Source organism: Scyliorhinus canicula, chromosome 21 (assembly GCF_902713615.1).
Source record: "Scyliorhinus canicula chromosome 21, sScyCan1.1, whole genome shotgun sequence".
Lineage (NCBI taxonomy): Eukaryota > Metazoa > Chordata > Chondrichthyes > Carcharhiniformes > Scyliorhinidae > Scyliorhinus > Scyliorhinus canicula.
Window position 1 is genome coordinate 59120107 of NC_052166.1, and position 21978 is coordinate 59142084.

Below are 21978 nucleotides of genomic sequence, written 5' to 3' on the forward strand. Positions count from 1 at the left end.
GCAAGTGCAGTTCTGTTGCTCCAACACATCATAAAATACAACTTAGAAACATTAGCCACTTACGCAGCAGTTTGCTACACCGTCACTGACGCTCCTGATAACCGTCAGAATGACTGCTGAATTGATGCAATATAGCCTAAGTTATACCTCAAATTGCCTTCGAAGATAGAGAGAACTCCCCAGCTCTTCTCTGAAGTAGTGCCACCATCTATTATGCCTACCCGAGGGGGCAGATGGGACCTCTAATTGACATCTTAGCTGAGTATCCAACAGTGCAATAGTTCCTCAGCAACGCACTGGCAGTGCCAGCTTAGATTTTGTACTCAACCCTATGTGAACCCACATCCTAGCCCATTCAAACAAGAGTGCTAACAACGGAGCCATAGCTGACACGATCCAAATATTAGCACATTAAACACTCATTATTCCACAGTTGTACCCTACAGGATGGACATAGCTGGCAGGTAACCACCATATGTAAATGACCTAATGTACTTATTGAAGAACAAAACATAAAATAATAGTAACAAACATAAACAAACTTACAGCAATTACCATAGCACACCATAAAAACCATAAAAGTGCATTATCTCCATCCTGGTGACACTACAAGCAGTATCTTGCATTTAGGGGCACTCCAGTAGTAGTATAAAGAATTAACAGCACGGCAAGTATTGTGAAAACGAACATAGATGGTCTTGCAATGGATTGACAACTCAGCTCACTGTCAAACAGGACACCAAAGGGTAGACCAGAGACAAGGTTGCAAAGTATTGCCTGGGAGAAACGGCAATTTTAGTCTTCCCATTGTTAAAGCTTAGAAAACTCGACTCAGACTTGGTGTTGGGACAGAGACACCGTGATAAAAAAGGTCTTGTATTTCTATGCAGCCCTCCAACACCTCAGGATGTCCAATGCATTTTACAGCCATAGAAGAACACTTAAAACATTGGTTTTGTGGTAAGAGTGGCAGTCAATTTGCAAACAGCAAGGTATCACCAACTGCAATGTAGTAAATGATTATCTGTTATCTTTAAATGTTGGTTGAGGGAAAAACATTGGGCAGCACACCTGGAAGAACTCCCCTGCTTATCTTTGAAATAATGCCTTGGTACCTCTGACGCTCACCTGAGGAGGCAGACGGGGCCTCATCTTAAAAGTCTCATTGAAAGGGCGACAATTCCAACAGCTCACTGGAATGTCGGCCTGGATTATGTGCTTCAGGGAGTGCGACTTCAACCCGTAAACTTTGGCAGAGGCGATTCTGCTACCCCCGAGCCACGACTTCCAGCCCCGATGGAGAGGCAGGGTTAAATATCAATATACCTAAGATTAGACAATGCTCAAAGAGCTGTATGTAGGCAGGGAAAAAGATGAAACCTCGGTGGATTAGTATTCTCCACTCCTACATTCACTCAATAAACATGCTGCTTCGAATCTTACTCCGACCATGCCGTATAAAACAGAATTCACACCAGATTCAATTTCTATGCCACAGATTCTCACCTAATCTCAATTGCACTATTTATGGTTATTGAAATAAAACCTCTCTCCCCTGACAGGCAGCATATTTCCAAAATGTTGTTCGTATTTCAGATTTCCAGCATCTGTAGTACTTTGCTTTTCTATTATGGAAATTGATGAATGTAAATTAGATGGTAGTCTATTGGACACCCAGGGAACCAAACTTCTTAATTCCTAATGTTAGGAGAGCTGATGACACCACAAACAATTCCCGTACCAGCCTCCCCGAACAGGCGCCGGAGTGTGGCGACTAGGGGCTTTTCACAGTAACTTCATTTGAAGCCTACTTGTGACAATGAGCGATTTACATTTTCAACGGACACATTGAACTGACTACGACCCACCTTACAGGTTATCAGTCATAGGGTAGTACCTGTAGCATAAACTGGTCCCACAAATCACAACAATTTTCAGACATTCGATCAGCAAAAATGATATGGCCTGTTCCCTGGAATAAAGGTCATTGCATTCAGGAAGAACAGTATTTTCTCCATGATAAACTTGCATATGAAATTGATCACAATTTGGGTGCGCCATGACAACTGCTCGCTCCAACTATTATGGACTACTTTAAATTTCATTAAGGCAACCAGGGTTTCTTCTAAGTTTCCAGTCACTGGGCTAAATGCTCATACCAACTGTGAGACTCACGGAAATGCTGATAGTAAGGTGACCCTGGAAATGAAGCAACTAATCTCATTTAGGAAGATTTAAAATGGTCAGCCATGTCCTGACAGCTCAGTGCCAAATAGAGAATGAAGTTTTCTCTGTACCTGTAACAATCCTTACAAATATTAAATTTGCATTTTCAAACAGTGTGCCATAGGACTTGTGTTTTCCACAAGTTTTAGCAGGGCATATTTCCACATAGGAGCATGTAAATAGCATATGCCCCCAACCCCCTCCCCAAAAGCCCTTCGGGGTTTCCTTTCATACCAAGGATATTTAAAACAAAAAGTATAGAAAGTGGTTCTAAAAGCATTGGGAACCATTCTGATGCAGCTAAGATCTCCAGGAAATCTCTCCACAGTATGCCAGGGTTCGAATGAAGCCTGGGGCTTTTCTGCACATAGTCCTCCACCTGCCCCAAACTGCATAAAGTCCTTTGCGGGTCATTGGAACAGGAAGAGGCTACTTAGGCTCTGGCCTCTGTTCCACCATTCAATTAGATTATGACTGATTTGTGACTTAACTACACATGCCTTTCAAAAATCCATCAACCTCAGTTTTAAAATTGTTAGCATTAGTGAAAGCAATGGAGGAGAACCAAAACTTCTACCACCCTTTCCTAACATCTCTCCAGAGAGGCTGGTTCTAATTTTTCTGGGGCGAAAAACAAAGTAGAAATCAATGATGCCATTCAATTGAACATATCTCTCGTCAACGATACCAACAGATCTCAGCATTGATTCAGGATTCACTCATTGAAGCAACAATCCAAATCTACAGATCAATCTATATTAAATCTGCACACATTTCTCTTTGCTATATTTATACTCTTATACTATTTGCATAGTTTTAACCCGGTAAAATGATGTGGCATCCTATGACAAGTCCCTAAAACGCAAGTGAGCTGCGATCCGAGTACCTATTTTGCAAAACAATGGCCTGAAGACGGTCAACGCTCCAGCGTGAACCTGTGATAACAAATCATTTTCCACCACAAGCCACTTCCCTGGCCTTATTACTAAATGTATAAATATTGACAAATTTCAGCATGTGCTGCTCTAAACAGAACGTTGCCTCAGTGAATATCCAATACAAGTAATCTTTTTTCAAAATTAAACAATATAAATCACAATATCCAATGGTCACTTTAAGACTAAATTTATCCATATCCGTTATCCTTCACCAATTCACAGATGGTTAAGCTATTATAAACAATTTTAACTTGAAGTTAAATTGTTAAAGCAAACATTACATTCCAAAATATATCAAAACAGTATGCAAAATACAAATCAGCTGTTCAACAGGCAGGCAATATAGATGGTCTCGTTAGTGACCACATAAAACTAACTCTAAATAACTCATTAGAACCGATTGCTTTATGACCCACCTTGAATGCCCAACTTAAAAACACAAACTGTTAGATGAGCAGGAACATTTCTCGCAAACGCCTCTGAACAACCCTGTGCAGCAAGCACAACGTGCTATCTGCTCCACTCGTTACTGGTAGGCTGTAGCAATAAACAGGAGTGTGACATCCTGGTGAGTGATAGGGCTACGTTAAGAAGATATCAGCTTACAAGGCACGTGACAGATATAAATATAAGCAGAAGTTCTGTTACTTTCCAAATTGGGCAATGCTCAAAGTTAGGTAAACAAACTATTTGTGCACATTGTGTTTAAAGTTTTTTCTTACCATTTGTGAGCTCATGTTTGAGAGGGGGAGAAAAAGAAGCCAACATAAACTGTGAAGAGCTTAACTACAACAATTTGGAGGGGTTGGATCACTCATTCAGGTGGAGTTTTGTTCATCTTGGGTTTTAATCTTAGAAAATGGGTGAAGGGATAGGGTGAACTACTTCACTGCAAGTGGCTGGAGCTGGCAACAAGATTGGCAGCACAGATTCAACTCATTCCCCATATATTAATAGAAATATTGCTGGGTTGGTATTTTGAAAGTGCAATTCTTAGCCAGTGTTACAACTGATCCAGCATGGGATTATAGGGCTCAGAAAGAAGATGTACTAGGCAGCAGGCAAGAAGCCAACAAAATGATTGACCTGCAGCAAAAGTGACTAAACCACACTAGAATTAAGGCACGAGATCAGGGGTACTCTTTCACAAAAGGACACCTGATGCTACTGAAGAAAATGTCATTTGTTCTCATTTGTTCTGATCTGCTCTTGTAGAACTACCCACCTGTTTGAAAAGTCAGTCAAACGGTCCAATGGTCAGATGTACCAAATCAGAACGTACACATCGTAAAAAGTTCAACTACTCCCCATCCAAACTCCCCAAGAGGATAGGTGTGGAGCTGCTTCTCTCCTGCCATGTTCTATAAAGACAGCTGAATGGCAAGCAAGAGCGTACTGCAGCTTAGCTCTGACCGCTCTCACTGAGCAGGTAAGCACTAAGCTCCCTCTAGTTACTTGTCACCAATTAAATTCAAAAGCTTATCGTGAAAAATCAATCTCTACAGATCTGCCTCTCACATTCTGCTGCACAGCACACAGAAGATCCAGATCACGTCTCATTCACTTTTGAATATTACTACCGCGGTCACTATTTTTTCCTTCCTGCTCCACTTAAATTTTGTCCCCAAACAATTTCCTTCCTCCTCCTCCTCTCCCATTCTTTTATAGTGTTCTACAATGTTATCTAAAACACAGGATCAAGCAGGAGCCTAAAAAGAAAAGGTTATTAAAACTGAAACATTCCAAACCCTTAAGGCACAAGGAACACAAGAATACAATAAAGCCCTTAATATGAAAGTTTCAGAAACCCACGGTTCATGCCCTGAAACCCAAGGTTTGTGTGCTCTTCATCCAACCATCTGCGCTCCCATTATAAACTATTACTGCTATTCCACCAATTACTGGAAACCGCTTATAGACCATAAGACATAGGAGCAGAATTAGGCCACTTGGCCCATCGGGTCTGCTCCGCCATTCAATCATGGCTGATATTTTTTCTCATTGCCATTCTCCTGCCTTCTCCCCTTATTAATCAAGAACCTATCTATCTCTGTCTTAAAGGTACTAAGTGATTTGGCCTCCACAGCCTTCTGCGGCAAAGTGTTCCACAGATTCACCACCCTCTGGCTGAAGAAATTCCTCCTCATCTCTGTTTTAAAGGATCGTCCCGTTAGTCTGAGATTGTGTCCTCTACTCCTAGTTTTTCTTACAAGTGGAAACATCCGCTCCACATCCACTCTATCCAGGCCTCGCAGTATCCTGCAAGTTTCAATAAGATCCCCCCTCATCCTTCTGAACTCCAACGAGTACAGGCCCAGAGTCCTTAACCATTCCTCATACGACAAGCTCTTCATTCCAGGAATCATTCTTGTGAATCTCCTCTGGACCCTTTCCAAGGCCAGCACATCCTTCATTAGATACGGGGCCCAAAATTGCTCACAATGCTCCAAATGGGGTCTGACGAGAGCCATATATAGCCTCAGAAGTACATCCCTGGTCTTGTATTCTAGTCCTCTTGACATGAAAGCTAACATCGCATTTGCCTTCCTAACTGCCGACTGAACCTGCACGTTAATCTTAAGAGAATCATGAACAAGGATTCCCAAGTACTTCTGATTTCCTAAGCATCTCCCCATTTAGAAAATAGTCTGTGCCTCTATTTCTCCTTCCAAAGTGCAAAACCTCTCAATTTTCCACATTGTATTCCATCTGCCACTTTTTTGCCCACTCTCCTAGCCTGTCCAAGTCCTTCTGCAGCCCGCCTGCTTCCTCAATACTACCTTTATCCCCACACTCTGCCTTCTGCCAGTCAGCCAATCCTCTATCCATGCCAGTTATACCAAACATACTTCCCATCACGCTGAAATAGGAACGCCCCTCATCCCATCAGTTGTGGCTTAGATAGATAAATAGCCATCTTGGACATAACAATTTCCCACAACAATCAACCGACCATATTGGTTGGGTGGGGAATATTTGATTCGCACTTGATATGCTAGTCGTCAAATAGTGTCGTGGGATCTTTAATGTTCACCAGAACCATCAAAATGAGGACGGTTCATGTCCCATCTGGGAAACAGCATTCAGACAATGAAACATTCATCAGGAATGCACTGGAGTTTCAACTAGGAACATGACCTGACCCTGATATGCAGGATCTAACTCCCAAACTTGTAACTCCAAGTACCAACCGGAGACAAACTGCATAAACAAAAATAAAACTAGCAGATAATAAACTTTATATCTTTCACTTATCAAAAAATATTTTCAGACAGTTTGAACATAATAACATTTCTCTCCATATTTTCAAATTATATCGCAGCCTTGATCTGGAGTTCATAAATATAGAGCTCCAAAATTGCATACATGGGTTCTCAAAACAGGGTGTATTAGAAACATAGCACTTTTGATACAATACCTTCCCAAAGATTTGCAATGTGAAGCAAAAGATAGAGAACAGAATTGGTGTCAATAACAACTTGGGCTCGTTTCAACTTTAACATAGCAACCTCCAAAGTTACTTCACAAGGGTTATATGGAAGGCAGGCAAGCCAAAACAAAGATTCAAAGTTTGGTCAAGGGGGTGATTTCTAACTGGTGTTTTGTAGGAGAGGAGAGGTGTTTAAGAGCAGTGCCTGATCACCAATGGAAAACAGGAAGAAGAGAATGTCACTGAGCTTCTCAAACCTGCCCACCATTCAATCAGAACTGCATCTCAACTCGACTTACTGCCTTATTTCCGCAATCTTACCCATTAATCTCAGTTTCAACATTTTCAATTAACTAAGCTGAAGAGGTTGAGAAAGAGAATTCCAGATGTCCACTGCTCTTTGCATGAATGACAGTGTGAAGGAAGGGTGGGAATGCACAAGAAGTCAAAGTCAGAAAGGACACATTCGGCAAGGGGTGCATTAGAGTGGGCAGAGGTTACAGATAGGAATGATCAAGGCGTTGGAGGGATTTAAAGCCCATCAGGAATTCAAAGTTTCAAACACTGGCTGACTGCGATTCAGCGAGTGAGGTATGTGGGAATGACCAAGCACCAGGTGGTCTGGGAGAGGATCCAGACAACAGAGCTTTGGGAAAACTCTCCTTCATTGGGAATGGAGAACGGATGAGAGATGATCAACTGGAGTAAATGAGTCACATGCGAAAAAAACAAATGCCAACATGGAAGGAAAATCCGCCAAAACAAAACAACACAGGGTGCAGCAGCTGTACGATCAGCCACCAACCTGCGATTCCAAAAATATCTTTGCAAATGGTGCACCATACTGTACAGTTTTTGCTGCATTGCATTAGACAGCTACATAACAGGAGAACATAGAATATAACAGCGCAGTACAGACCCTTCGGCCCTCGATGTTGCGCCGACCTGTGGAACCCCTCTAAAGCCCATCTACACTATTCCTTTATCGTCCATATGCCTATCCAATGACCATTTGGATGCGTTTAGTGTTGGCGAGTCCACTACTGTTGCAGGCAGGGCATTCCACGCACTTACTACTTTCTGAGTAAAGACCCTGCCTCTGACATCTGTCCTGTATCTATCTCCCCTCAATTTAAAGCTATGTCCCCTCGTGCCATCACCATCCGAGGAAAAAGGCTCTCACTGTCCACCCTTTCTAATCCTCTGATCATCTTGTAATCCTCAATTAAGTCACCTCTTAACCTTCTTCTCTCTAACGAAAACAGCCTCAAGTACCTCAGCCTTTCCTCATAAGATCTTCCCTCCATACCAGGCAACATCCTGGTAAATCTCCTCTGCACCATTTCCAATGCTTCCACATCCTTCCTATAATGCGGCGACCAGAACTGCACGTAATTTCCAAATGCGGCCGCACCAGAGTTTTGTACAACTGCAACATGACCTCATGGCTCCGAAACTCAATCCCTCTACCAGTAAAAGCTAACACACCGTACGCCTTAACAACCCTCTCAGCCTGGGTGGCAACTTTCAGGGATCGATGTACATGGACACCGAGATCTCTCTGCTCATCCACGCTACCAAGAATCTTACCATTAGCCCAGTACTCTGTCTTCCTGTTATTCCTTGGCTAGCCAATTCCTGTTATTCCTTCCAAAATGAATTATCTCCCACTTTTCTGCATTAAACTCCATTTGCCACCTGTCAGCCCAGCTCTGCAGCTTATCTACGTCCCTCTGTAACTTGTAACATCCTTCTGCACTGTCCACAACTCCACCGACTTTAGTGTCATCTGCAAATTTACTCACCCATCCTTCTACACCCTTCTCCAGGTCATTTATAAAAATGACAAAAAGCAGTGGCCCCAAAACAGATCCTTGTGGTACACCACTAGTAACTGGACACAGTCTGAACATTTCCCATCAACCACCACCCTTTGCCTTCTTCCAGCTAGCCAATGTCTGATCCAAACTGCTAAATCACCCGGAATCCCATGCCTCCGTATTTTCTGAAATAGCCTACTGTGGGGAACCTTATCAAACGCTTTACTGAAATCCATATACTTCACATCAACTGCTTTATCCTCATCCACCTGTTTGGTCACCTTCTCAAAGAACTCAATAAGGTTTGTGACATAAACTTCAAAAATGATATTCTGAAGGAGGAAATCTATACAATCCAACATTCAGCTTTATGTAAAAGTTTGTGAAAGTTTTATGGAAACTTTAAATGTACCCTCAATGAACAAAGACACTTTGACAAAGAAGTGGAAATGATCGGCAGTTAAACATCAATGAATCTCAAATACAATCTGCCACACCAGTTTGGGACAATGTTGTCTCGTTGCTAAATGGCAAAAAAAACAATAGCAAGCATCTCTCACCTGGACCTGAACGAGGAACAACGGGGCACATATCTGCACCAAGGTAAAAATTAACATCTCAATAGGCAATTGTTCAGCAAGCGAAAGACTGTAGGATTGGATCATTTCAAGTCCAAAAGCCAATGTCTGACAGCATTAACCCTATTTAATTTGTTCCATATTTTCTCTAGAATATATCCCTTGCCATTAGAATCAATTTTCACTGCAAACTTCAACATCCTGCCTGGTTGCTTCTCTCAATCCCCACTCCCCAATTTCTATTTTGGTTTCCTGGTATTTGAACCAAGGTAAATGGAAAAAGTTTCCCTGGATCAGTTTTGAAGTTTTCAAGATGATGAAAAGAATATTGAAGTTTATTTCAATAAACAATTCCCCGCAAAGATAGACTGACCTGTCACGTGCTTGTAGAAGGAAGTGGTGGTTTATGAAAAATAAAGCATTGAGTGGAGCAGGGTTGCCGATGCAAATGTGTGAAGATACACAGATGTTTGACACTTCTGTACAGCAATGGAAGTGGAGCAATTTCCTCTTCAAGCTGCAAATAATTACAAATGTGTGATAGTAGTTTCATTACTATCAAGCAGAAAACTTGAATGAGGGAAAGCCAATAATCCTGATGATCAAAAGTGAACCACCCAGAAACGATAAAAATGGTTCAGAAACATTCCCACTTTAACTGGCACACCACCAAAATCCACCAAATTGTCACTTCCTTCATTTGGCATGAAACTAACCAGGCTCACCATCATTTCTGGTCTTGGGTCTATTCCTGGTGACTTAATGTCCAAGAATTCTCCACCGGTGCACACAGGACCAATGTAGATACCGTTGTCTTTAGTCAGTGTGATTCCATAAGCTCAAGTAAGCCCTCCTAATATACTGCTAGAGTTCAGGCTAGCAGCCATCTCCAGCAAGCTCTGATATTTTAAAAACAGACACTTTGAGGACCTTCACTTAGTATTATAAACACCATTCAATTGCATATATGACTTAAGGTTAGAATAGCTACTGAGGAACAGCGTGAAGGATTAAACTATCATTTCACCTCCAATGCCCCAGTCGGCCCGACCGCAGGCAAGCAGACAAGAATCTTTAATTAAGCCGTAGCGATTAAATAACATACCACGTTAACCAGTTTTCATCAGTCTCGCTAAAAGAAAGCTAAAACTGAGAGAGATATATGGGTAGGGCAGCAATAACCATATCATGTAAAGGACATTCATAAATTGCTTTAAATCTTCTAACATACCCAATATTTGTCTTACTGAGCCAAACCAAAACACTCTCAAGCTAAATTCCTAATGTGAAGATTTTTCAAAGCCACATTTCCAATGATTCCTCCCACCTTAATTTCAAGGTCATTTGAATGAGGAAAAGGCTAATCTCCTTGGCTTGAAGCTGGAAGAGTGTTTAAGCACTCTGGCTCCTTTAGTACCTGACCAGGACGTGGGCTGTTAAAAGCAAAAAAAGGAAAACATTTGACTCCACAGTACCAGTATGTCACACACAGCAAAATTGATCACCCAAAAATGTAAACAAGGCAAACAGTTGAAAAAAAAGTCAAAGCATCATAAACAAGAGTAAAACTTCATGGTTACAGCCGTAACCAAAACAGAGGTCAGATTACAGCCTTATAACCATTAATGGCTTTGTGATTTGTCATTAATCAGAATAACATTCGCTCAGAAAACCTTTGCCCTCCTCTGTCGAAGATGGCAACTTGCTGGGATGGCACAGTTCCACTGGCACCTCCAGTAACTCATACTCAAACACGACACAAGCATTCATAGGCTGTGTGCCCAATGAAGGCAACACAGACTTTTCAGTCTGGTTCAGTAACCCAAGTCCATACACAATTCCAACAAAGAAGATGTGGAGCTCAAACTGCTTCTGCCAAGACAGTTGATGGATTGTACTGGAACCACCAATCCTTACTCAGTCTTACATTTGTTTGCAGAGTGAAGCATTACAAACATACACCTCCTAACTCAACCACACCATAGCTTTGGTAAGAATCTATATGTGCTCAAGAGAAATCCCAATTAATGCCCTCCACCTGCGTATTATTAAATATAATGGATACACTATTAACAGTTCTCACCCACTCAAACTATGATATTAAAACTAATTTTCCTTATTAGATAAGGACACCAAGCCATTAAGAAAACATTTGTCACAATACATATTGCAGAACGGATGTAGAGAAGCTTTAAATTATTTTGGTTTCAATGAGTAACAGACATTTCCCCAGGTAAAAGTCAATATATTCTAGATAAGGAAAATTATATGCATGCCAAAGGAACTGTGATCCCAATGTGAGCCTTTTAAGAAAGAACAGTTATGGAGAACTAATATCAGTATATACAATATACAATACATACCATGCACATTTTTAGGCTGTAACAACCCAAAGGAGTTTGGAATGGAATCATTAAATACACAACGATTTGTAGCTATCATCTCAATCCCAAAGGGGATTATGGCCCTGATGTCACTCATATCTACTGCTTGCAATATTCTAGGAAGATCACGAGGTAGGTTTATTCTGTCTTGATCCGGTAAGTACAAAGAAAATATTGAAGCTAATTATCCCTTTACTGTCGACCATGTGTCCAACAGCAGCAATTTCTTTAGCTTGTCAAGTGAACTGAATTCTGAATCATTCCAAAAGGTTTTATTTTGTCATCCGCATGAATGAGATTTGACTTTTCCTCTGCATGATTGTGCATTCCTGCCTCAGACCTGCTTTGGATCGCTCGCACCAGAATCCTACCCAATGAGTTTGAGCAGTATGGAGCTGACCAGAGGGAAACAGAGGTGGTGTTGTGGTAATGTCACGGGACTGGTTATCCAGAGGTCAAGGGTTCTGGGGACATGGGTTCAAATTCCACCGTGGTAGCCGGTGAAATTTCCACGAAAGTCAATAAAATCTGGAATATAGAGCCAGTCTCAGTAATGGCTGTAAAAACCCAACTGGTTCAGCAATGTCCTTTTTAGAAAGTCTGCCATCCTTACCCGGTCAGGCCTACACGTCATTCCAGACCCACAACAGTGTGCTTGACTCATAACTGGCCTCTGGAATGGCCGAGCTAACACATTGTACAAGGGCAATGAGGAATGGGCAACAAATGCTGGTCCAACCGCCAACTCTATATCCCATCAAAGACATTAGATGCCTCAACATCAACCTTTCATTCTTAAGCGTTGCCTCAAGACCAGGCGAAAAGTGGTCATGTCTGCTGTTACATTGGGGTTAAAGCACTGGTGGGACACAGTCCAGAGAACGTACACCAGAATTGCACCCAGGCAAGATAGTTTAGACAACTACCATCATTTACCTACTACACAGATTAAAAGGGGATAGAATTACTTTTTAGAATGTCCACTTTGCCAATACTAGTGCAGCAAAGGCAAGAAATTCTCTTCCTTTGATTCACGCAGAAACACATCAAGTTCAAAAGTTTTCGGATGGGAGGAGAAAGGAACTAGGACACCAAAAGACTTATTTCTTGGGGGTCGTTTTGAGGGCTTGAAGGATCTGGGAGCAAAGTATGGGCTAGAGCAGGGGGGAAATATTTAGATACATGCAGGTTCAAGACTTTTCCAGAAAGGAGTTAGAGCTTCCCAGTAGAGTCAGCTTCCACATTTCTGGAAGAGGTGCTGACGACAGGGGGACTGGAGATGGGGGTAGTATCGGCGGTTTAAGGGGCTGTTTTGGAGGAGAAGGTGCCGCTAGAAGGGTTCAAGGCAAAGTGGGAGGAAGAGGGGCTCTGGTGCGAGGTGCTCCAGAGGTGAACGCCTCCACCTTGGGTGTGAGGTTGGGGCTGATACAGCTGAAGGTGGTGTATAGAGTGCACCTTACAAGGGCGAGGATGAGCCGGCTCTTTAGAGGGGGTAGAAGATGTGTGGGAACGTTGCGGGGGGGGGGACACCGCAAACCATGTTCATATGTTTTGGCCCTGTCCAAAGCTGGAGGATTACAGGAAGGAGGTGTTTAGGGAAATCTCTAAAGTGGTGAACATGAAACTGGACCCCTCGGGAGGCCATATCCGGGGTGTCGGACCAGCCAGGATTGGAAACGGGGAGGCAGATGTTGTAGCCTTTGCCTCATTGATCGCCCGAAGGTGGATCCTGTTAGGGTGGAGATCAACCTCTCCACCCTGTGCCCTAGCGTGGCAGGGGGACCTGCTGGAATTCTTAATACTTGAAAAGGTCAACTTTGAACTGAGGGGAAGGATGGAGAGATCCTACAATTCATGGGCATTATTCATTATGCACTTTCAAGAATTGGATCACATCGAACATTAGTGGGATTGGGGGGAGGGGGACTGTATGTGTTAATGGTGACTATGGGTGATTCCCGATTCCTTTTAGTCATTTGTTTATGCTAACATGCGGGCCCATGTCTGGGGTTTGGTGGGGGGATGGGAACGTTGTTATTGATATGGGGATTGACATTACATTCGTTACTGATTATTGTTTATTGGGTGTAAATTTGGGAGAAAATGTGAAAAAGGAGAATAAAAAATATTTAAAAGTTCAAAAGTTTTCTAACCAAGTTCCTGAGAAAATTTGGATCAATTATTTTCCCAATATGGGGGACACACTCACCCTTTTGAGGCATACCGACTTGATTGCATCCAAGGAAGCTCGTTGCAGGAGGGCAAAGCTAAGAGATGGTAACTAAGAGCAGGGCCACAGCTGAAACCTTTCTCGCAATAGACACGTTAACTGCATTCAGTACTGTGAAGTCTCGCAATTCTAATACATCTGCAATCAGCCTGGCCATCCGGGGACGAGCATACATTCATCCTACTCCTATTGCGTCCATCATTCCAGGTATTATTAATATGCAGTCTGATATTCAATCACTAGTACCCTTAAGTATTGCAGAATAGTTTAGTCTGGATCATTTTCTATCATACAAAGTTCTGGTAAGAAATCATACAAGACCATGAACTCTACAGGCATGCCACCGGCAGTGTTTCCACATCTCTCTCTCTCACTCTCTGCTCCACCCCAGGTGAAATCTTCCATAACATATCTGCTGGAGTGTTTGAAAATAAATGACTAAAATCTGTAGAAGTAAAAAAATTCCCCTCAAGCCCTCAATTTGTCTGGGAGGCAATTCAGGGCATAGAAAGTTATTTTTTAAAACCCTGCATAGTTTGTGAATTAAACTCACGACTTGAGCCTCCCCACCGCATTAATGCAATAAAACTGTTCTGGTTTATGGGGTGGCCTGTCTCCAAATCTCAGGATCCATTTATTATGTTAGTAAAATCCAAGGAGGGAAATCCCGCCATCAGAAGATGCAAAGGGATACGTACCCAGCCATTCCAATGCAATTATCAACCTGTTACTGTTAAATACATGTGGTACAGGCAGAATGGCTGCAAAGCTAAAGTGGCTTATAAATTTGAACTTTGAGGAATTTGTTCCAATTCAATGACATTCGAGTTTGGTCAATGCTGGATCAACTAAGATGCCAACTTAGGTGTGTCTAGTGCTCGAAAGGAGGGAAGAAAAATTTGCTTGCTGAAATATCTCCGCACTGGACACCGGAATGGACTGAATTGGACACAGCTGCAGCACACCCAGCTGTGCAATGCCCTGGCAACGCTCACCATTTCCACCCACATGTAAGCTTTGGTACCTTGGATAAAGTACTGCTGAATACTCAGCAAGAAAACTACATCCAATCCCAGTGTCAGCACCATCAGGAAAGGAGGAAGATATCAGGAGAGATTATTCACCCAATAATTGAGATTGCAAAATATTTTCCAGTGGTAGGAATTCTAGCTGCACTGATGTAGAGTAAAAAGTGTGAAAGCAAAATCTTCGCCCATGCCTGACTATTACACCAGAATTATAATTTTATGACAATACTTCTTTTCTATGTCAATCTAGTCGGCAAAAACAAATGTAAAATTATGCTACAGCAGTTACATACAAGGTCAAACAGTGATTGCATTAAAAGAATGTAACCTTTATTTAAACTTATCCAGTACTTGCTTAACATATGGGTTATTTGAAAACAAACATTGTTTAAATAGGAGATTGTGTAGAATGAGCATATAGTCTCTCGTGTTTCAAGAGGCGACCTCTTTGATTCTTGGAGGACTCGACAGCAAAGATGCTGAAGGGCTGGTCCCCGTTGTTGGGAGAGGTAAAGCTAGAGGGTCATAGCGGCAGGATAAGGAATTGGCCATCTAGGATTGAGATGAGAAGTTTTTTTTCAACCAAAGGAGGAATTCTCCACTGCGGGCTGTGGGTGCACAGTCTCAGAGTACATCCAAGCCTGTGACTGATCGGCCTTTGGCCTCTACGGAAATAGACAGATATCGGAAATTGGAGAGGAGGAGGAAGATCAGATTTGATCCAAATGAATAGCGAGGGCACTCGAGGCTGATTGCCTACTCTGCTTCTATTTATGTTGTGAACACAGAAATACAACTTTCCCTGTTTTTGAATGACCCGAGGTATCTCCACAACAATCTACAAACCCAATTTAATTCCAGTATTCAAGGCACCAGAGTACCACTAGAAATGCCCCACAAACTGCAGTATCTTAAAAACTATTACTGTTAGTAAAAGGATAGGGGGAGGGGAGAATTTTTACTTTCACATTTCATGGTTAATTATGATCATAGAGAGTATGTCAAGATTTAATCAGGAGGGAGCATTTTGAGATACACAATAACACATCAAACTACTAGTCATTGCAGGCCCCCAGGTAGAATCAAGTCTGAAGTCATCGATAAAGAAACAGCACCATTAATATATTTAACAGCCATTTGCTGATTAAGCTTTAGTGACAATATTGAAAATGAAATAAAATGAAGCGGGATAAGGACCCAGAGCTATGCGGGTCCTACAGACCAATCTCCCAACTAAATGTAGACGCCAAACTGTTGGCTAAGATCTTGTCCTCAAGGATTGAAGACTGCATTCCGGACGTGATTGGGGAGGACCAGACGGATTTGTTATGGGGAGGCAGTTGGCGGCCACGTAAGAAGGCTGCTGAATGTAATTATGGTGCCCCCAGAGGGTAGAGACGTAGAGGTAGTGGTTGCAATGGAATTGGGTGAAATGGGATTATCTATGGGAGGTACTGAGACGCTTTGGATTTGGACGGGGCTTCATCGACTGGGTCAGGCTGCTGTATGAGGCACCCATGGCGAGTGTTCGGACGAACAGGTTGACATCAGGCTATTTTAGGTTGCACCGAGGGACGAGGCAGGGATGCCCCCTCTCCCCGCTGTTGTTCGCACTGGCCACGGAGCCGCTGGCAATTGCGTTGAGAGCCACCAGGGGCTAGTCGGGGGGGGGGGCAAGTGGTGGGGGGAAGCTTCCGGTACCTAGGCATCCAGGTGGTGCGGGAATGGTAATGGCTGCACAAGCTAAATCTGGACCGACTAGGAGACCAAATGAAAGAAGATTTTCGAAGGTGGGACGTGCTCCCGCTGTCACTGGCCGGGAGGGTACGGACAGTGAAAATGACGGTCGTCCCAAGATTCTTGTTTGTGTTTCAGTGACTCACCATCTTTCTTCCACGGTCCTTTTTTTACACGCATCAACAAGGTGATCTTTGGCTTTCATGCGGGTAAGACCCCGCGAGTTAAAAAGGGGATGCTGGAGCACAGCCGGGGGGAGGGCGGGCTGCCGCTGCTGAACTTTAGTAATTATTACTGGGTGGTGAATATAGCCATGATTAGGAAGTGGGTGATGGGGGATGCCTCGCTTATTGAGAGGGCAGAGAGCAGGAATCGAGAGGATGGGAGATAGGGCAACTTTCCCAGCCTGAGGGAGTTGGAGGAGAAATTTGAATTGGCGGACGGGAACGAGTTTAGGTACCTGCAGGCGCGGGACTTCCTACGCAGGCAGGTCTCAACCTTCCCCCTCCTACCACTAAGGGGGATAAAGGATAGTTTCCAGAATGTGGGTGGGAGAAGGGAGGGTTGCGGACATTTATAAGGAACTTATGGGGTCAGTGGAAACGCAGACCTAGGAGCAGAAACACAAATGGGAAGAGGAGTTAGGAGGAGAGATAGAGGGCAGTCTCTGGGCGGACACGTTGAGCAGAGTCAACGCGTCCACATCATGTGCCAGGCTCAGCCTGATACAGTTCAAGGTCGTTCACCGGGCTTACATGACAGTGGGCCGGATGAGCAGGTTCTTTGGGGTAGAAGATAGGTGCGCAAGGTGTGCGGGAGGACCAGTGAACCACGTTCATATGTTCTGGGCATGTCCGGAGCTTAGGGGATTCTGGCAGGGGTTTGCAGATGTCATGTCCACGGTGTTGAAAACAAGGATGGCGCCGAGTCCAGAGGTGGCGATTTTCAGAGTGTTGGAAGACCCGGGTATCCAGGAGGAGAAAGAGGCAGACATTCTGGCCTTTGCCTCTCTGGTAGCCCGGAGACAAATATTATTAGCTTGGGTGGGCTCAAAGCCCCTGAAGTCGGAGATCTGACTAACCGACATGGCTAGCGTTCTCTGTCTGGAGAAAATCAAGTTCGTCCTGACAGGGTCAATGTTAGGGTTCACCCGGAGGTGGCAGCCAGCCGTTCGTCGATTTCTTTGGGGAAAATTAACCGTCAGCAAATAAACTACACTGTTCACGGTCTCTGCCAAGTCCAGCTGCAATCCACACAACCATTCCAATACACATCAGCAAGTCAAACCAGGCCAATCCTCAATCGAACATAGATTAAGAGCGTAAAAGCAAATTACTGGGGATGCTGGAATCGGAAACCAAAAGAGGAAATGCTGGAAAATCTCAGCAGATCTGGCAGCATTTGTAGGAAGAGAAAAGAGTTAACGTTTAACAAAAGGTCATCTGGACTCGAAACTTTAGCTCTTTTCTCTCCCTCCAGATGCTGCCAGACCTGCTGAGATTCTCCAGCATTTTCTCTCTCCATAGATTAAGAGCATCTGACTACTCAACATAGAATCCTTACAGTGCAGGAGGCCATTCAGCCCATCGAGTCTGCATCAGTCCTGGGAAAGAGCACCCGGCTTAAGCCCACACTATCCCCATAACCCCGCCAAACCGTTGGATGCTAAGGGGCAATTTAGCATGGCCAATCCCCCCTAACCTGTACATCTTTGGACTGTGGGAGGAAACCGGAGCACCCGGAGGAAACCCACGCAGACATGGGGAGAAAGTGCAAACTCCACACATTCACTCAAGGCCAGAATTGAACCCAGGTCCTTGGAGCTGTGAGGCAGCTGTGCTAACCTCTGCACCACCCTAAGGATACACCAAGCATGTAAAACCAACTCAAGTCGTCGCTTTTCATATGCCCCCAAGAAAAGCAAATGACCCTCTAATTAGACAACATGTACGGACTGTAATGATACAAGGTATACGAGAGGAATACACAAAACTGTAACAGACTAAAAATTGACATTTTGAAGGTGATTAAAAGGCAATGATTCACATCAGGGCGAGGGCTGATCAGATGACATTGGACATGTTTAAATTTGATTATAACCTTGAGCCAGGATAATATAGCTTTTGATTACTTCAAAATATGTATTTCGTAGGTTGGAATAATGCTTTAGGGTCTCATTCAATCTTCCTTTGCTGCAGTGACTGATGACTTGTCTGTGCCATATACTGTGGCTTAAGCACTGCAAGATTAAATCAAGTATCAATACCAGATGCCAGGGAAGCAATACACTCCATATCAGTTCTCAACAGAATAGATACTAGGGAACAATTGCATGGCAACAGAGAACATCCTAAAGGGCAGGTGGAAAACTCATAAAACTTCAGACACCGGCAAATACACTGCAGTCAAGTTGATTAGAAGAACGCATCTTGTAGAAAGCTTACATTGATTCTTCCTTTGGAAATGATGCAAGAATGGTGACACCATGATCCTCGAGTTCTGAATTTTTGAGGCACAAAATCATAATTTTTGTTGGCAAATAGACGACAGATTGTGTAAGTTTTCAAAAAAAAAAACAGGCCCGACAAAGTTGGGGTGCGCTCTGAATTGAATCAAGAGCACTTATGTGAAATGAGAACAGACATCACCTTCAATTCCACTGTCTAAAAGGAGTTCTCTTTCAAAACATTATCAAGAGATTCAGACAACAACTTTTGCTGAAACCAGATAAACCATGCGATCATATCCATGCATGTCCGTTCAAGCTGTCAAACTGGTCCCTCATCGCCACGAGGTCCACAATGGGAATCCATTAGGTTTCTGTTCATATTACTACATTTCTGGAGATTTCTTCATTTTACAACTTCCTGATGTGTTACTTATGTGGCTAAATGTATACTAACACAATGGCATTGCCTTTCTTTTGGTATCTGAAGTTTAGACATAGAATTTACAGTGCAGAAAGAGGCCAGTAGGCCCATCGAGTCTGCACCGGCCCATGGAAAGATCACCCTACCCAAGCCCAAGCTTCCATCCTATCCCCATCGAACCTTTTTGGACACCGAGGGCAATTGAGCATGGCCAATCCCACCTAACCCGCACATCTTTGGACTGTGGGAGGAAACCGGAGCATCCGGAGGAAACCCACACAGACACGGGGAGAACATGCAGACTCCGCACAGACAGTGACCCAAGCCGGGAATTGAATCCAGGACGCTGGAGCAGTGAAGCAACTGTGCTACCGTGCCACCCTATTATTTTTATTTTAAAAGTTCAGACAAAGATTCCAAAAGGGAAAGCAGTGAAGGTTTCCACTGCTTCACAAGGCAGAAGTCTTTTTGTGATAAATGTTTGAGCCAAAGAATTGACAATCCTCCTGCCAGGAATGGAGAATTTTAGCTATGAAGGCAGACTGGATAGGCTGGGATTGCTTTCTTCGTAACAGAAGAGGCGGAGGGGAGATTTAATCGAGGTGTATAAAATGATGAGGGGTCTGGATCTATCGAGTGTATAGGCCTATTGCCTTTATCAGTCACGGTCTAGATGGGAGTTGAGGAGAAATGTCACCACCCAGAGGATGGAGAGTCTGGAACTCACTGTCTGAAAGTGTGGTAAAAGCAGAAACGTCCACCACATTTTTAAAAATACTTCAATATACGCCTGAAGTACTGTGACCAGCTGGACTATGGAACAGGAGCTTGGAGATGGGATATGGGGAACGCCGCTTTCCCAGCCAGCTCAGGGATGAGAGGGCAAGTGGTTTCCTTCTCCACCACAAATCTTTAAACACTAGAAAATACAGTAGAAGGTTATTGTGCATAAACTTAAAAATTTGCCTCGTGCTGAATTTCAAGGAATGGTACTACTGGCTAACTGTAGGAACTAGGAATTTACCATTACAGGATCAAACCGACCCTGTATTAAGGAATTAACTCATGTAAGCCATTTCAAAACTGAAGACTCACCATACGTGTACTCCTACTCATTAAGATAGATGTCAATCTTAAAGTGGCATACGCATTAAACTTTTACATTGTAAGACACCATTCATTTAATTATCTTATCATTCACTTAAGTCACAAAATATCCTGAAATCCTGGTGAACCAGTGTCTAAATGCCTCCAATAACTGCATAGTATACACGTAAAGTATCCCTTCCTAAATGTTGATCATGAAATATGAAGAGCATCAGTCCTAAATTTGTCTTGTACCAATGTCAAAAGCTCAGTAGAATTTTTATGAATGGCATGAATTACTCTGAATGTTGGAACTTCCACCAGCCCAAACTTTTGCTTACTTACATAAAACTCTATGCTCTATACAGCCACTGTAAAATCTATCCAACTACTGCATTTTCACATTGATACATTTTGTTGCAAGTGCTTTCTTTATACGGCCCGGGAATAGGTCCTCCAGCCCATTGTGTGCGTACGGGCCATCAAGCACCTACCTCCTTGAATCCCATTTTATAATAATATTTATTAGTGTCACAAATAGGCTTACATTAACACTGCAATGAAGTTACTGTGAAAATCCCCTAGTCGGCACATTCCGGCGCCTGTTCGGGTAGTCAGAGGGAGAAGTCAGGATGTTCAATTCACCCAACAGCACGTCTTTTCGGGGCTTGTGGGAGGAAACCAGAGCGCCTGGAGGAAACGCACTCCGACACGGGGAGAACGTGCAGTCTCCACACAGACAGTGATCCAAGCCGGGTCCTTGGCGCCGTGAAGCATTTCCCAGCACTTGTTCCCGTAGCCTCGCCTGCGATGGCATTTCAGGTGCCCTTCGAGGACGGCGACACCTGTAACACGGGTCAGCAGAGTGGGACATGATAATAAAAGCCCGGCTGAGGTTTCGAACTCCATGGGACAGCCTGAAGCAGAATCCTGGCAGTGCTGTGCAGTGGATGTAATGCATTGATGTGGGGAGGAGTGTGGCAGGCTCAGGAAGCTGATCTGGGATGGGGTGGAGGGGGATTTGTGGAGGAGTAAAGCTACTACTTGATACCCAAGCAGGTTATTTTTTCCTTTGGGTCAGGGCTGGGACATCAGTAGTGCCTGAAGCTACCCCTGGGCCCAGAACGCCATGTGTTTTGACCCCCACCCGGGTAAGGCAGTGAGAGGGAGGGACAGGCGGGAGGGGAAGGGGGGGTGTAAATGGAGGCGGTTCCGGCCCGCCACAAGAGGCTTCTCCTCCATCCGCCACCCCCACTCCCGCTCGCGACCGAGGAAAGGCCGGGCCGCCCGGTGTGGGGGTTTCTCCTTTACCTGCCGCGCCCGCTGCAGCGCGTCGGCGAAAGCTTCCACCTTGGGCCCGGGCGAGTGTCCGGCGTTCAGGCCGAGTGCCGCCGAGGTGAGGATGGTGCCATACTCCGCCATTGCCGTCTCTGAGAGAGAGCCTACTGGGAAACGGAAGCGGAAATTGCATCAGTACGAAGCCCCCCCTCCGGCGCGCGCTCGCTACTCTCGCGAGATCTGGGAGCCGCTTCAGCAGATAGACCACTTTCACGGTGGCGTCAGTCCCGTCGGCCAACACGGCCCTGCAGCCACTTCCGGGGAGTCACTTGCCTACCTCCCAACCTGCATCTAGTGACAGCCAGTCCCCTGA

The 21978-nt window shown here is 44.0% G+C and overlaps 1 protein-coding gene across 8 annotated transcripts in view; it reads right to left on the reverse strand.

Moving 5' to 3' along the window:
- The window catches only part of fubp3 (far upstream element (FUSE) binding protein 3), a 108069-nt gene extending 86294 nt beyond the window's left edge, over nucleotides 1-21775 (reverse strand). For 6 of the 8 annotated variants that reach the window (XM_038781574.1, XM_038781573.1, XM_038781572.1 and 3 more), the window contains exon 1: nucleotides 21639-21775. In XM_038781574.1, the coding sequence (XP_038637502.1) occupies nucleotides 21639-21749 (111 nt within the window). In that variant the 5' untranslated portion in view covers nucleotides 21750-21775. Of the gene's footprint in view, nucleotides 1-3580; nucleotides 3746-4389; nucleotides 4541-21638 lie in introns of those variants that run through there. The other 2 variants (XM_038781577.1, XM_038781576.1) reach the window with 2 other exon arrangements.
- Nucleotides 21776-21978: the final 203 nt, after the last annotated feature.